General features: G+C 42.5%; 1 protein-coding gene across 1 annotated transcript in view; it reads right to left on the bottom strand.

Annotated features, from left to right (window-relative positions):
- The window catches only part of SIDT1 (SID1 transmembrane family member 1), a 140,846-nt gene extending 128,184 nt beyond the window's left edge, over positions 1-12,662 (bottom strand). The window contains exon 1 of the mRNA XM_064280572.1: positions 12,441-12,662. Coding sequence (XP_064136642.1) covers positions 12,441-12,662 — 222 coding nt within the window. The remainder of the gene's footprint in view (positions 1-12,440) is intronic.
- Between the last annotated feature and the right edge of the window lie 3,351 nt (positions 12,663-16,013).

Here is a 16,013-nt window from a genome sequence, read left to right as displayed (position 1 = left end):
CATTACAAAAAGAGATAACTAGACAATCTGTGCCCCCACTGGAAATATACAACACCACCTCTGATGCAGTCTTGCCAAAAACGAAATCAGAATTATTTTTAGATATCTGAAATGCCTTTCCCCTTTCCTTTTGCCTATCTCAAGTCTGCTTATCTATTATGAGCTTTTCAAGTCTTATTTCCTACAATAAAGCTACGAACATTTCTTTTCTCTAAAGTCTTACGGTACTTGGAGTAGTGCTATCCAATAGAAATACAATGTGATCTGCATATGTGTTTTTGTATTTTCTATTAGCTATATTAAAAGGAAAAAGAAAGAGATAAAGCTAATTTTATTAGTATATTTTATTTAACCCACTGTCTTAGTTATCTAGTGATGCTGTAACAGAAGTACCACAAGTGGCTGGCTTTAACAAACAGAAATTCGTATTCTCACAGTTTAGGAGGCTAGAAGTCCAAATCTAGGGTGCTGGTTCTAGGGGAAGACTTTCTCTGTTGGCTCTGGAGGAAAGTCCTTCTCTCTTTTGAGCTTCTGCTCCTGGGCAATCTTCACGTTGCTTGACATATGTCTTCCCCCATCTCGGTTTACTCATTTGCTTGTTTAATGTCTTTTCTATCTCAAAAGAGATTGATTTAAGACACACCCTACACTAATCCTGTCTTATTAACATAACACAAACTAGCCATTTCCAAATGGGATTATAACCACAGGCATAGGGGTTAGGATTTACAGCACATATTTTTTGGGGACACATTCAATCCGTAACATTCCATGCCCAAGGGGCAGAAGAACGGGGACTGCTGAGGCCAAGGGTGTGGGGTCGCCACACATATGGACTGGGAGAATGGGGCCACCTAAAGCTGAGGGAGCAGGGTGGCTGTCCCAGTGGGCCTGGAAGGCGAAGCTGAAGCCCAGTGCTGAGCTGCCTCTACCCAGAATCCAGAAAGGATGCCAACACCCAGGGCCTGGAGGGCAGGGCCATTGCCTAGATGGTCTCAGAGAACAGAGGATTATTTTCAACCCTTGAGAGCAAATGTAAATTGTTCTGCTGCATATAGGACTTGCTTGGTGCCTGTTGTCCCTTCTTTCTCTCCATTTTCTCCCGTTTGCAACGGAAATGTCTACTTTGTGTCTGTTCCACCATTGTACTTTGGAAGCAGATAACTTGTGTTCTAGATTTCACAGGTTCACAGATGAAGAGGATTTTGACCCGGGATGGACTGTGCCTAAAGTCTCACCATACTTGATTTAGATGATTCAGGAGATGAGATTTTGGACTTGGAGTTGATTTAAGATTTTGGGATGAAGCAATGGGGTGAATGTGCTTTGCATGTGGCAAAGACATGAATTTCAGGGGCCAAAGTGCGGAGTGTTATATATTGAATAGTGTCCCCCAAAATATATGTTGTAAATCCTAACGTCTATTCCTGTGGTCATAATCCCGTATGGGAATGGGTAGTCTTTGTTATGCTAATGAGACAGGATTAGTGTAGGGTATGATTTAAGTCAATCTCTTTTGGGATACAAAAGAGATGAAACAAGCCAGCGAGTAAGCAGAGGTGGGGGAAGACATATACCAAGGCACAAGTAAATCACCCAGGAGCAGAAGCTCAGAAGAAACAAGGACCTTCTCCCAGAGCCAAGAGAGAGAAAGAAAGCCTTCCCCTGGAGCCGGTGACCTGAATTCAGACTTCTAGCCTCCTAAACTGTGAGAAAATAAATTTCTGTTTGTTAAAGCCACCCATGTGTGCCATTTCTGTTATAGCAGCACTAGATAAATAACACACCCGGTATATCAAAAATATGATTTCAACATGTAGTCAACATGGAAAATTATTAGTGATACATTTTACATTATTTTTTCATACTAAGTCTTAGAAATCTGGTGTTTCACAGCACATCTCAATTTGTTGCCCTTAGCAGCTTTTTTACATGCTGATGCTGTTTTCAGAGCCACAGAGAAAAATGTGGGGCGTGACCAATCACCCAGGTAATGTGATAATGAGATAATTCTCTCCTCAAACAAGCACTAGTCCAGTTCAGTAAGAGGATGTGGGAGGACAGCAGAGGGGCTCCTTGGTCTCAATACATAACGAGCAAGTATTTCTTATATGAGAAAGGAAGAACGGAGCCTATCACATTAAGGCTTTTAATTCTTCAATGTAACTAGCAATGCAGATAGCTAGAAGTTACCACTGGAGTGCCTAGATAGGTACTTCATTATATATGAGTACTGGATACAAAAACAACCAAAACCAAAACGCTTGTGGTCAAGTCGATTTTGGCTCATAGCGACCCTAAATCTGGATCCAAGAGGCTGGTATAACTGGTTCTAGATACATAATCACCAGTCAGACAAGCCAAAGATTGTTCTTTGTGCATCGAAAATACTATATAAATCCTTAAAATGTCATAAATTAAAAGGAATATTTCCAGGGAAATATTTCCATTTAAAAAATCTAATCTATGGCAAGTGACAAATTCTGTTACTGAGAACTTCAGAGAAGGCACCCTACTGAACGGTGGTTAGATTTTTATTCAAGGGCTTCTTATCACCATCTAGCTCAAATATAAATATATGATTGTTGCCACCACCAGTCTTCACAAGGGTTTTCTCATTTTCCAACAGACCTGCTTTTATTCCCTTTGTCCCAGTGAAATTTACTCCCTGGTGATTTGCCCAACTAAGTGATTTCCTTGTAGTTTGAGTCCAGCCCTATGACTATAGGACACCATTTGCCACAGTGTAACTCTACTCTCCTTAAGAGAAGTTTCCAGACATTTCTCCAGAGAACTTAACCACGACCCTGCATGACCTTCACCCTCGATCATTATTTTTACTAATCTTCTTTAAACCAATCACTCCATTCTTTCAATGAAGCTTTTTTTGTTGTTGTTTTTAAAGCAACTTCATATTTATACATATATTTTTTATGCCTGGAAGGCATTTGAGACTTTTCCTGGTGTCGAATTCAGCTAAAGAGCCTGACATATGCTTGGCTAAATAGTTCTCGGTGGCAGCATTTGGTATGGGAGGCGCAGTGGCTGACAAGAAAGATTAAGAGCAATGGCTCCCATGACAGCTTCCTCCATTCACCAAGGGCTAAACTTAGAGTAGGTGGAAAAGGCTTTCTTCTCCAAGCCAAAAGAGTAATAATACCTCAAATACAAAAGGAAAATGATTCAAGTTAAAAAATTAGATCTCCTTTTTTTTTTTCCTAACCTGCATTCTTTGTTGTACTGAAAAGGGGTGGGTGTGGGAGAAGAAACCCTGACCAAGCCTTTGCTCAGGTTAAAGAAAAATGGTAATGGCAAAGCTTCTGCTCTGGAGACCACAGATCTGGGGCACAGATGGACCTTTATTTAGTAGAGCCCCTTAGCAAGTCTGCAGCTGAGAATGGAGGCCTAAATTGCTTGCCATGAGAGAATAACAAAAATTTGGAGGGTTGGAAGCCAGTACTTGGGAAGGGAGGGTGGCCAAGTAGATGATGACAAGCCAGGGCCCTAAAGAGAGCAATATTATCTTGAAATTCCCCTGGTTGGAGATAGCTGGAAAACTGTTAAGACAACATCTGAGTTACTTAGTACTGCTATAACAGAAATACCACAAGTGGGTGGCTTGAACATACAGAAATTAATTTTCTCACAGTTAAACAAAAAAACAAACCCATTGCCACTGAGTCGATTTTCACTCACAGCCACTCTATAGAAGCTATACATCTGCATTCAAGGCACCTGTTTCCAGTGGAAAGCTCTCTCTGTCAGCTCTGGGGAAATTTCTTGTCTCAGCTTCTCTAGCTGGGCATCCTTGGAGTTTCTGGGCCTGTAGACTGGTCTGCCCTAGTCGTTTTCAGATAGTGAAGATCTCACCTGTGTTGGCTTTCCTCTGTACCTAATCTACTCTTTAAAATCTCTAAAGTGATTGGCTTAAGACACACCCTACACTAATATGGCCTCATTAACAAAACAAAGAAAGCCCTATTCCCAAAAGGGATTATTACATCCACAGGTATAGGGGTTAGGGTTTACAAGGATATTTGGGGAGCATACAATACAATTCATAACAGTAGGTGTCATGGATTGAATTGTGTCCCCCCAAAATATCTGTCAGCTTAGCCGGGCCATGATTCTCAGTATTGTATGATTGTCCACTATTTTTTGTGATCTTCCTATATGTTGTAAAGCCTATCACTATGATGTAAATAAGGTGGATTAGTGGCAATTATATTGATGAGGTCTACAAGATTAGGTAGTGTCTCAAGCCAATCTCTTTGGAGATATAAAAGGAAGAAGTGAGCAGAGAGACAGAGGGACCTCATACCACCACGAAAGCAGTGCCGGGAGCAGAGCATGTCCTTTGGATCTGAGGTTCTGCACTGAGATACTCCCAGACTAAGGAAAGACTGATAAGAAAGACTTTCCTCCAGACCCAACAGAGAGAGAAAGCCTTCCCTTGGAGCCAGCACCCTGAATTTGGACTTCTAGCCTACTGGACTGTGAGAGACTAGATTTCTCTTTGTTAAAACCATCCACTTGTGGTATTTCTGTTATAGCAGTACTATATGACTAAGACAGATGGTGTGATCTAAATTTCTGATTGAACTTATCATCTACCCTGTGCTGTGCTATAATTCCCCTACATTATTGCAAACCTTCACTAAAATTCTGCTTCAGTAAAAAGCACCTTGTGTTCATGGTGTGGTAAGGGCCAGGGGATGCTGTAGATATCAAAAATGGGGCAAAGGAGACCAACAAGAAAGGAGGGCATCAACAGAAACTGAGAGGAATGGTTTGGACAGACAGCTCAGGAAAATGCCATCTCCGGAGAAATCAACAGAATACTGCCTGGAAGGCAAGGATGGTAAGTTCCTATATTAAGTGGGTTGAAGGCACAACTGTCTTATTTGCATGTTAAAACAAGATACATAAAACAAACAGCACTGAAAAGAGAAATTGACAGTTTCACAAGAATAATAGGAGACTTCGACATACCACTCTTGGTAAAGGACATAGCATCTAGAAAGAAACTCAACAAAGACACAGAAGATCTAAAGGCCACAATCAACAACTTGACCTCACAGACATGTGTAGAACACTCCACCCAACAGCAGCAAAGTACACATTCTTTTCCAATACACATGGATTATTCTCCAGAATAGACCACATCTTAGCCCACAGAGCAACTCTCAACAAAATCCAAAACACTGAGATAATACAAAGCATCTTCACTCATCACAATGCCATAAAAGTAGAAATTAATAACAGGAAATACATGGAAACTGACTAACACCCTGCTTAAAAACCACTGGGTAACAGAAGAAACCAAATACAGAATAAAAGAAAATTCCTAGAATCAAACAAAAATGAAAACACATCATACCAAAACCTTTGGGACACAGCAAGGGCAGTGCTCAGAAGTTAATTTACAACAATAGACACACACATCAAAAAAGAAGGGAAAAAATCAAAACATTACCTACATAACTCGAGCCAATAGAAAGAGAACAGCAAAAGAAGACCGCAGCCTCCAGAAGAAAGGAAATAGTAAAGATCAGAGCAGAAGTAAATGAAATAGAGAATAGAAAAACAATAGGAAGAATCAACAAAACCAGAAGTTGGCTCTTTGAAAGGATCAACAAAATTGACAAATCATTGGCCAAATTGACAAAAGAAAAACAGAAGAGGCTGCAAATAACCCAAATAAGAAATGAAATGGGAGATTTACAACAGACCCAAATGAAATAAAAAGAAGCGTAACAAGTACTATGAAAAACTATACTCCAACAAATTTGAAAACCTAGAGGAAATGGACAACTTTCTAGAAACATACTACCTCCCAAACCAACACAAACTGAAACTGAAAATCTGACCAGACCCATAACAAGAGAAGAGATTAAAAAAGTAATGAAAATTTCATAACATGGAGGAACCTGGAAGGCATTATGCTGAGTGAAATTAGTCAGATGCAAAAGGACAAATATTGTATAGGACCACTATTATAAGATCTTGAGAAATAGTATAAACTGAGAAGAACACATACTTTTGTGGTTACGAGGGGGGGAGGGAGGAGGGTGGGAGAGGGTTTTTTACTGATTAGTTAGTAGATAAGAACTACTTTAGGTGAAGGGAAGGACAATACTCAATACAGGGAAGGTCAGCTCAATTGGACTGGACCAAAAGCAAAGACGTTTCCGGGATAAACTGAATGCTTCGAAGGTCAGCGGAGCAAGGGCGGGGTTTGGGGACTATGGCTTAAGGGGACTTCTAAGTCAATTGGCAAAATAATTCTATTATGAAAACATTCTGCATCCCACTTTGAAGTGTGGCGTCTGGGGTCTTAAATGCTAACAAGCGGCCATCTAAGATGCATCAATGGGTCTCAACCCACCCGGATCAAAGGAGAATGAAGGACACCAAGGTCACACGATAACTATGAGCCCAAGAAACAGAAAGGGCCACATGAACCAGAGACCTACATCATCCTGAGACTAGAAGAACTAGATGGTGCCCGGCCACAACCGATGACTGCCCTGACAGGGAGCACAACAGAGAGAGAACCCCTGAGGGAGCAGGAGAATAGTGGGATGCAGACCCCAAATTCTCATAAAAAGACCAGACTTAATGGTCTGACTGAGACTAGAAGAATCCCGGCGGTCATGGTCCCCAAACCTTCTGCTGGCCCAGGACAGGAACCATTCCTGAAGACAACTCATCAGACTTGGAAGGGACTGGACAATGGGTTGGAGAGAGATGCTGATGAAGAGTGAGCTACTTGTACCAGGTGGACACTTGAGACTGTATTGGCATCTCCTGTCTGGAGGGGAGATGGGAGGGTAGAGAGGGTTAGAAATGGGCAAAACGGTCATGAAAGGAGAGACTGGAAGGAGGGAGTGGGCTGACTTATTAGGGGGAGAGTAAATGGGAATATGCAGTAAGGTGTATATAAGCTTATATGTGACAGACTGACTTGACTTGTAAACTTTCACTTAAAGCACAATAAAAATTATTTAAAAAAAAAGTAATGAAAAAACTCCCAACAGAAAAAAGCCCTGGCCCAGATGTCTTCGCTGGAGAATTCTATCAATGCTTCAGAGAAGAACTAACACCAGTACTACTCAAACTATTTCAGAACATAGAAATGGAAGGGATACTGCTGAATTCATTCTATGAAGCCAGCATAACCAGGAAAAGTCACTACAGAAAAGGAAAATTAAAGACCAATATGTCTCATGAATACATATGCAAAAATTCTAGCCAATAGAATTCAGCATCATATAAAAAAAATAATACACTACAACCAAGCAGGATTCATACCAGGTATGCAAGGATGGTTCAACATTAGAAAATCAATCAATGTAATCTACCACATAAATAAGAGAATCACATAATCATCTCAATCAATGCAGAAAAGGTATTTGACAAAGTCTAAAACCCATTCCTGATAAAAACTCTCAATACAATAGGTATAGAAGAGAAAATCCTCAAAATAGTAAAGGACATCTGTACAAAACCAATAGCCAACATCATTCTTAATGGAGAGAGGCTGAAAACATTCCCCTTGAGAACAGAAACAAGACAAGGATGCCCTTTAGCACCACTCCTATTTAACACTGTGCTGGAAGTCCTAGGTAGAACAACAAGGCAAGAAAAAGAAATAAAAGACATCCAAACTGGTAAAACTGTACCTATTTGTGGATGATATGATACTATACATAGAGAACCCAAAAGACTCCACGAGAAAACTACATGAACTAATAGGAAGATTCAGCAGAGTAGCAGGATACAAGGTAAACATACAAAAATCAGGTGTATTCCTATACACCAATAAAGAGAACTAGAAAAAGGAAATCAGGAAAACAACACCATTTATAATAGCCTCTAAAAAAATAAAATACTTGGGAATAAATCTAACCAGGACATAAAAGACCTATACAAAGAAAACTACAAAATACTACTGCAAGAAACCAAAGGACATCTACATAAATGGAAAAAAACATACCATGCTCATGGATAAGTAGACTCAACATTGTGAAAATGTCAATCTACCCAAAGCAATCTACAAATACAATGCAATTCCCATCTGAGTACCAACAGCAGTCTTTAAAAGACATGGAAAGACTAATCATTAACTTCATATGGAAAGCAAAGAGGCCCCGAATAAGTAAAGCACTATTGAAGGAGAAGAAGAATGTAGGAAGACTGGCAGTATCTGACCTCAGAACCTACTATACAGCTACAGTAGTCAAAACAGCCTGGTACTGATACAATGACAGACACAAGGACCAAATGGAACAGAATTGAGAACCCAAATGTAAATCCATCCATCTACTGTTACCCGATCTTTGACAAAGGCCCAAAGTCCATCAAATGGGGAAAAGACAGTCTTTTTTAACAAATGGTGTTGGCAAAACTGAATGTCCTTCTGCAAAAAAAAATGAAACAGGACCCATACCTCATAGCATTTACAAACACTAATTCGAAATGGATCAAAGACCTAAATATAAAAGCAAAAACTATAAAGCTCATAGGAAAAAGATAGGGTCAACGCTAGAGGCCCTAATACACAGCATAAACAGAACACAAATCATAACTAACAATACACAAACACCAGAAGATAAGCTAGATATCTCTGATCTTCTAAAAGTTAAACACTTATGCTTATCAAAAGACTTCACCAAAAGAGTGAAAAGAGAATCTACAGACCGAGAAAAAAAAAATTTGGCTATGACAAATCCAGCAAAGTCCTAATTTCTAAAATCTACAGGAAAATCCAACACATCTACAACAAAAAGACAAATAATCCAATTAAAAAACGGGCAAAGGGTTTGAACAGAGTCTTCAGCAAAGAAGACATTCACACAGCTACCAGAAACATAAGGAAATACTCTTGATCACTAGCCATTAAGCCCAGTGCTGTCGAGTCGGTTCTGACTCATAGCGATTAGAAAATAGCCATTAGAAAATGCAAGTCAAAACCACAATGAGATACCATCTCACCCCAAAATTACTGGCATGAGTCAAAAAAAACAGAAGATAATAAATATTGGAAAGACTGTTGGGAGGCTGGAACTCTTATGCATTGCTACTGGGAATGCAAAATGGTACAACCGTTTTGGAAAACGATGTAGCGCTTGCTTAGAAAGCTAGAAACAGAAATACCATATGATCCAGCAATCCCCCTCCTGGGAATATATCCTAGAGAAATAAGAGCTGTCACACGAACAGACATATGCACACCCATGTTCATTGCAGCATTGTTCACAATACCAAAAAGATGGAAACAACCTAGATGCCCATCAACAGAAGAATGGATAAACAAACTATGATACATACACACAATGGAGTATTACACAATGTTAAAGAACAATGACGAATCTGTGAAGCATCTCATAACATGGGTGAATCTGGAGGGCATTATGCTGAGTGAAATAAGTTAATCACAAGGGGACAAATATTGTGTGAGACCATTACTGTAAAAACTCAAGAAAAGGTTTACACACAAAAAGAAACAATCTCTGACGGCTACGAGGGAGAGAAGGGGTGGGGAGGGAAAAACACTAAAGAGACAATAGATAAGTGATAACTTTGGTGAAGGGTAAGACAGCACATAAGACTGGAGAAGCTAGCACATCTTGACTAAGGCAAGGTCATGGAAGCTCCGTAGACACATCCAAACTCCCTGAGGGACCAAGTTACTGGGGTGATGCCTGGGAACCATGGTCTCAGGGAACATCTAGCTCAACATAGTTTGTTTATAAAGAAAATGTTCTACATCCTACTTTGATGAGTAGTGTGTGGGGTCTTAAAAAGCTTGTGAACGGCCATCTAAGATACTCCACTGGTCTCACCCTGTCTGGAGCAAGGGAGAATGAAGAAAACCAAAGACACAAGGGAAATATTAGTCTAAAGGACAAATGGACCACTACTACCACAGCATCCACCAGACTGAGTCCAGCACAACTAGCTGGTACCTGGCTACCACCACTGACTGTTCTGACAGGGATCACAATAGAGGGTCCCAGACAGAGCTGGAGAAAAATGTAGAACAAAATTCTAACTCACACACACACACACAAAAAGACCAGACTTACTGGTCTGACAGAGACTGGAGAGACCCAGAGAATACGGCCCCTGGACACCCTCTTAACTCAGTACTGAAGTCACTCCTGAGGTTCACCTTTCAGCCAAAGATTAGACAGGCCCGTAAAACAAAATGAGATTAAAGGGGCATATCAGCCCAGGGGCAAAGACTAAAGGCAGGAGCGGACAGGAAAGCTGGTAATAGGGAACCCAAGGTCGAGAAGGGGAGAGTGTTGACATGTCGTGGGGCTCACAATCAATGTCACAAAACAATATATGTATTAATTGTTTAATGAGAAACTAATTTGCTCTGTAAACCTTCACCCGAAGCACAATTAAAAAAATAAATAAAGCCTTGATTTAAGTGTAAAAAAAGAAAATACAGAGTGCTTGGATGTAAACCTGACAAAACATGTACAGGACTTGTATGTTGAAAACTACAAAATGCTGACGAAAGAAATCAAAGGGTATCATAAGTAAATAAGGAGACATGCTGTGTTCATGGGGGAAAAAAAAGGTCTAAAACTTTTACACCAAAGAAAGGCCATAATCTCCAAACAATTTTTTAAAATCTTGTTTTTATGAAAAATGACAATAATCTCACCTTTTCCCAGCCTAGGAAATTGAAAACAGTATTTATTTTATTTTATTTAGCCTCAGCTTAAAGATTGTTTGACCCTCTCTTCACTTATTTATTCATTAAAAAAAAATCTATAAATCTCTGATGTGCCAAGCACTGTGCCAGGTCCTGGGGTACAGAGATGAACATGACTCATATAGCATCATTCACTACGAAAGTCACGCAGGTGACCCCAACTGCAATCAGTGCGATCTATGTTGCGGTGGAGGAAATTACTGAATACTAAGGAGAAAAGCCAAAGCAACGCTGAAAAAGCAGTGTATCTCTAAGCGAAAGCGAAGAACTACCAAACACTGATGTCAGGACCTACTTGGCACACATAATTTCAGTTTCCTGACCATACATCTCAGACATCATGGGGATTTTCAGAATCTCATCTGTTCTGAGCCAACCACAGTGCCAGGAACACATCTCGTGTAATGTGAACTGGGCTCAGCCATCTGGTCTATACCCAACAAGGGACAGGGAGAGGTCAGTTACATGGGCTTGGGGAATAAGACTGGCCCTTGTCCCACTTGTCTGTGATGGAATGGCTCTGCAGGTGGCCACTCTGCTCACTTTGGGACACAGACCCTGAAGGTGAGCAGAAGACAGGACAGGGTGAGGGCTGTGCTGCCATGGTGACAGCTCCTCAGGATCCAGTGCCAGACTGGAGCCAGGAATGCTCAGAACACTTCTTCAGAACCACATAGCTGGGAGGTTTGGGGGTGGGGGGGTGGTGATGGCTCATTGGTCTCTCTGGCTCAACACAAGCCCTCCTCATTGGAAGCTATGAGGTTTCTGAGGACATCTGAGTGAGTCAGAGAGGCAGGCATACAGCAGTATCGCAATCATCTGGTTTGGGATTTCCTGAGGGAGTAGGGAACGTTGGCACAGTAAGGGATAACATACACACTTATGCAGCAAGAAGATTCACGGGGAAGCACAGTAGAGAATTTTCTTTCTGTAACCCAGGGGTATCCCATTAGAAGAAAAAAGATTACCCTATGCATTATATAAGTAGAACATATATGTCAAAGGGGTAGTTACTGGAACCCACTTTGCTTCGTCTCCTCTCAACTCTTTTCAGAAATAGGTCCAAAACTTTTACACAATTAATCCACTCTCATCTAGAACTGAAACCTTCGTAGATCAGCTAACGGTTGCAGTCCCAACGTCTTCTGGCGTCTCTGCAGCACATACGTGCGACAGTGGTACAGAAGCCCATGAAGTGACTGTTGAATACATCGCGGTTCCGCAGCACGCGTCGGCTCTCACACGATTTCCATTTTAGATTCTTAGTAGCTCTCCCTTCGCACGCGTTATGAAATGGAAAGGGCCTGACTGAACGGATCCGAATGAAACGAGGTTCTTCCCCAGCAAGGATTAGGGACAGAGGTGTGATTCTCTCCCCCACCCCATCCTAGAATTTGTGACTTTCCTAGAAGAAGGCCCAGCAAGGGGCCCGGAACCGAAGACGGTGCCGCAAGCAGTGCCTCTGCAAAGCCCCCGAAATGCCAGAGGCCAGGCCAGGGAAGGCGCGAGACGAAGCGGAGCTGTCCCCGAGGCCGCTGCCGGAGGGTGCGGCACCTCGGACAGGGCAGGTATTGCTTTCAAGAATAAAGGGTCCCGTGGTCCCCGAGGTCTCCCCGAGTCGAGCCTCAGGGAGACCCAAGCCAGCGACGGGGCTCTGAGATCTGGCAAGTTCCTGGGAGTCGAGCGAGGGGCGCGCGTGTCTTACCTGGCCGGGCTGGCTGGTGTAGTTGAAGGAGTAGATGTTCTCGGTGCTGAGGCTCACCACTCCGCTGTAGACGCGGTCGAAGTCGGCGCCCCTGGCTGGGTCTCCCCGGGCGCGGCGGGGCGCGAGGGACTGCGCAGGGGGTTGCGCGGGCTGCCCGGGCGCCACCGCCAGCAGGAGCCCGGGCAGCGCGCACAGCAGCGCCAGCCGCGCGCAGTCGAGCATGGTGGGCAAAGCAGCCGCCACGCAGCCGAGCCGCCGGGCAGAGCGCAAGGGCGGGGACGGTGCTTCCAAAGCCCCTGCAGGTGCGGGCGCAGGTGCGGGTGCAGGTGCCGGCGCCGGCGCGGGCGCGGGTTCGGGCCCGGCTTCCAAAGCCCCTGCCGCTGCAGGCGCGGGCGCAGGTTTGAGCGCCGCGCTGGCAATGCCTAGCTCGCCCCGCCGGGAGTGCTGGCAACGCGCTGGCGAAGAGCAGATCCAATATTCATGCTGCCACCGGGGGTCTCTGAGAGAGATCACGGGCAGGGAACCAGGGGGGAGTGGGATGCGGGGGCGGCGGGCTGCTGCTTTCCTCTCGGCCTTTCAAGTCTGCTTGCTTCTCCCTTTCTCATCGCCGAGAGTCCCCCACTTACCCGGCCAGAATTACCACCAATCTGTATCCTCTGAATCTCAATTTAAAAAAAAAAAAGAGAGAGAGAAAGCATTGGAGACATTAAAAAGAAATATCCACGAGTCTCCAAGAGTCTCTCTGACCAGCCATCGAGCAGGAAATTCAGTTTCAAAGAAACGTGCACCCTGGCTGCAGGAGAAATAGAAAGCGACGGAGCCTGGCCTCAAAGAGGTTGCCTGACTTCCTGACCTTCTGAAGGATGGTTACTCTCAAGTCTCTTTCTCTAAAAGTAACCCTTTCCAAACACCTGTTTCATTTCCTGGTCATCTCTTGTTCTCCAGGGAGAGTGTCACGTCATCGCTTTCTCTCTCCCTCGCTGCTATGTAAATATGTACAGCAATTAAAAAAAAAAAAAAAAGATACGGTAAAGAAAACAATTTCGAACACCGCCTCAAATCTGGTCCCGGAAGTTGTCAAAATGACTGAGAGTAGCTGGATTTCTGCAGGGGGCATTTTTCTTCGCAGCAGCCTGTTGGCTGCTTGAACTCCACAATGACTTCTTCCCACATCCTGGGACAATCCTCAGGATACTGCATGGTTTTTCAAAAGGCAAAAAACACAGCCCATTAAAAAAAAAAAAGTACGCAAAGTTAAAGGATTAGATTTAAATGCGTAAGGAGGAAGATAAAGATGGGGGCGGGAAGATGATCCATCCATCCCAAGTCTTTGGAGAACATCAAACAATTACAACTGAGGTGCAGAAGAGGACTCACTATTTTAATTCGGCTTCAGGTTATTTGTAAACCAGAAAAGAATATAGTTGGTTCAACCTGAATATTAAAAAAGAAGTCACAAAGAAGAAAAAGATATTGCTCAAAAATACAGGCTTACGGATTAAAATGCTAATTTTAATGTAATTTACCACTTACAGGGAAGTTTTTTTTCTCCTTTTTTACCTTATTCAATTTTCACAACTTATTAAAATGCCCAGAATGAGTGCAATGCATTCAGTGTATAGTTTTATAACTCTGCCTTCAGAAAACAATGCTATGGAAGATGGAGCTAGACTACTCCTTATTAGGGCAATTTTCCGGTTTTTTTTTTTTAATGTTTTTGCAAATGTATGGACATAAGGGCAAGAAGTTCCAGGAATATTAATTCACAGAAACTCTGGGATAGAGTTTAAAACTGATCGCACTGATTTTTGGAAACAATGTAATAATTTCCAATCCGAATTTGAATGATTTTAAACTGTTGTATTAAAAAGTCTATGTCTCTCTTCTAAATTTAACAAAATTTCATAAGGTTGGTGTTTATGAAGCCCTTCAAAGTTAGCTGGCCTGGTTAGCTCGAGAACTCTCTGGAAATATAAGATCATGGAGTCCTTTTTAAACATTACGAGAGATGAGGAACGAACTCTTTCAGGAGACAGCCCATTCTTTTGAAGATAAAGCTCATTCTTTTACTATCGTTATTAGAAAGAGATTTCACATTCCACGTTGAAATCAGCCTCTCTTCCACTCACTGCTGCCAGTTCTGCCCTCTGGAGCTGTAGGAATAAACCTAATCCTGCCACATGACAGCCTTGTAGGTATTTGAAGGGAGCTATAATCCTTCCATCAAGCCTTTATCCTAACTTTGTTGTCATTAGATGCCATCGAGTTGGTTCTGACTTATAGTGACCCCATGTACAATAGAATGAAACACCACCCAGCCCTGCGCCATCCTCACAATCATTGTCATGTTTGAGTCCATTGTTGGAGCTACTGTGTCAATCCATCTTTTTGAAGGTCTTCCTCTTTTTTGATGACTGTCCACTTCATAAAGTGTGATGTCCTTCTCCAGGGACTCGTCCCACTTGATAACATGTCCAAAGTATGTGAGACAAAGTCTCACCATCCTCACTTCTAAGGAGCACTCTGGCTGTACTTTTTCCAAGACAGATTTGTTTGTTCTTCTGGCAGTCCGTGGTATATTCAATATTCTTCGCCAACACCATAATTCAAATGTATCTATTATTACTTGGTTTTCCTTATTTGTTGCCAGTTTCCTATGCGTATGAGGAGATTGAAAATACCATGGCTTGGATCAGGCACACTTTAGTCCTCAAGGTAAAATCTTTGTTTTTAAATATTTTAAAGAGGTCTTTTGCAGGAGATTTGCCCAATGCAATACATCATTTGGTTTCTTTCTTTCTTTCTTTTTTATTGTGCTTTTTAGATGAAGGTTTACAGAACAAACTAGTTTCATCAAACAGTACACACATTGTTCTATGACACTGGTTAACAACCCCATGACATGTCAACACTCTCCCTTCTCAACCCTGGGTTCCCTATTATCAGCTTTCCTGTTTCCTTCTGCCTTCCAGTCCCTGCCCCAGGGCTGGTTCACCCCTTTAGTCTTGTATTGTTACAGGGGCCTATTCAATCTTTGGCTGAAGGGTGAACCTCAGGAGCGACCTCATTACTGAGCTAAAAGGATGTCCAGGGGCCGTACTCTCAGGGTTTCTCCAGTCTCTGTCAGGCCAGCAAGTCTACTCTTTGTGAGTTAGAATTTTGTTCTACATATTTCTCCAGCTCTGTCCAGGACCCTCTCTTGTGATCCCTGTCAGAGCAGTCAGCAGTGGTAACCAGGCACCATCTAGTTTTACTGGACTCAGTCTGGTGGAGCCTGTGGTAGATGTGGCCATTAATCCTTTGGACTAATCTTTCCATTGTATCTTTAGTTTTCTTCATTCTTCCTTGCTCCCAAAGGGGTGAGACTAGTGGAGTGTCCTAGATGGCCACTCGCAGGCTTTTAAGACCCCAGATGTTGCTCACCAAAGTAGAATGTAGACCATATTCTTTATAAACTATGTATGCCAATTGAGCAAGATGTTCCCTGAGACCATGGTCCCCACAGCCCTCAGCCCAGCAATTCGGTCCTTCAGGGAGTTTGGATGTATCTGTGGAGCTACCATGACCTTGCCA

This window comes from Loxodonta africana, chromosome 1, assembly GCF_030014295.1.
Source record: "Loxodonta africana isolate mLoxAfr1 chromosome 1, mLoxAfr1.hap2, whole genome shotgun sequence".
Lineage (NCBI taxonomy): Eukaryota > Metazoa > Chordata > Mammalia > Proboscidea > Elephantidae > Loxodonta > Loxodonta africana.
This window is presented reverse-complemented; position numbering and strand designations above follow the sequence as displayed.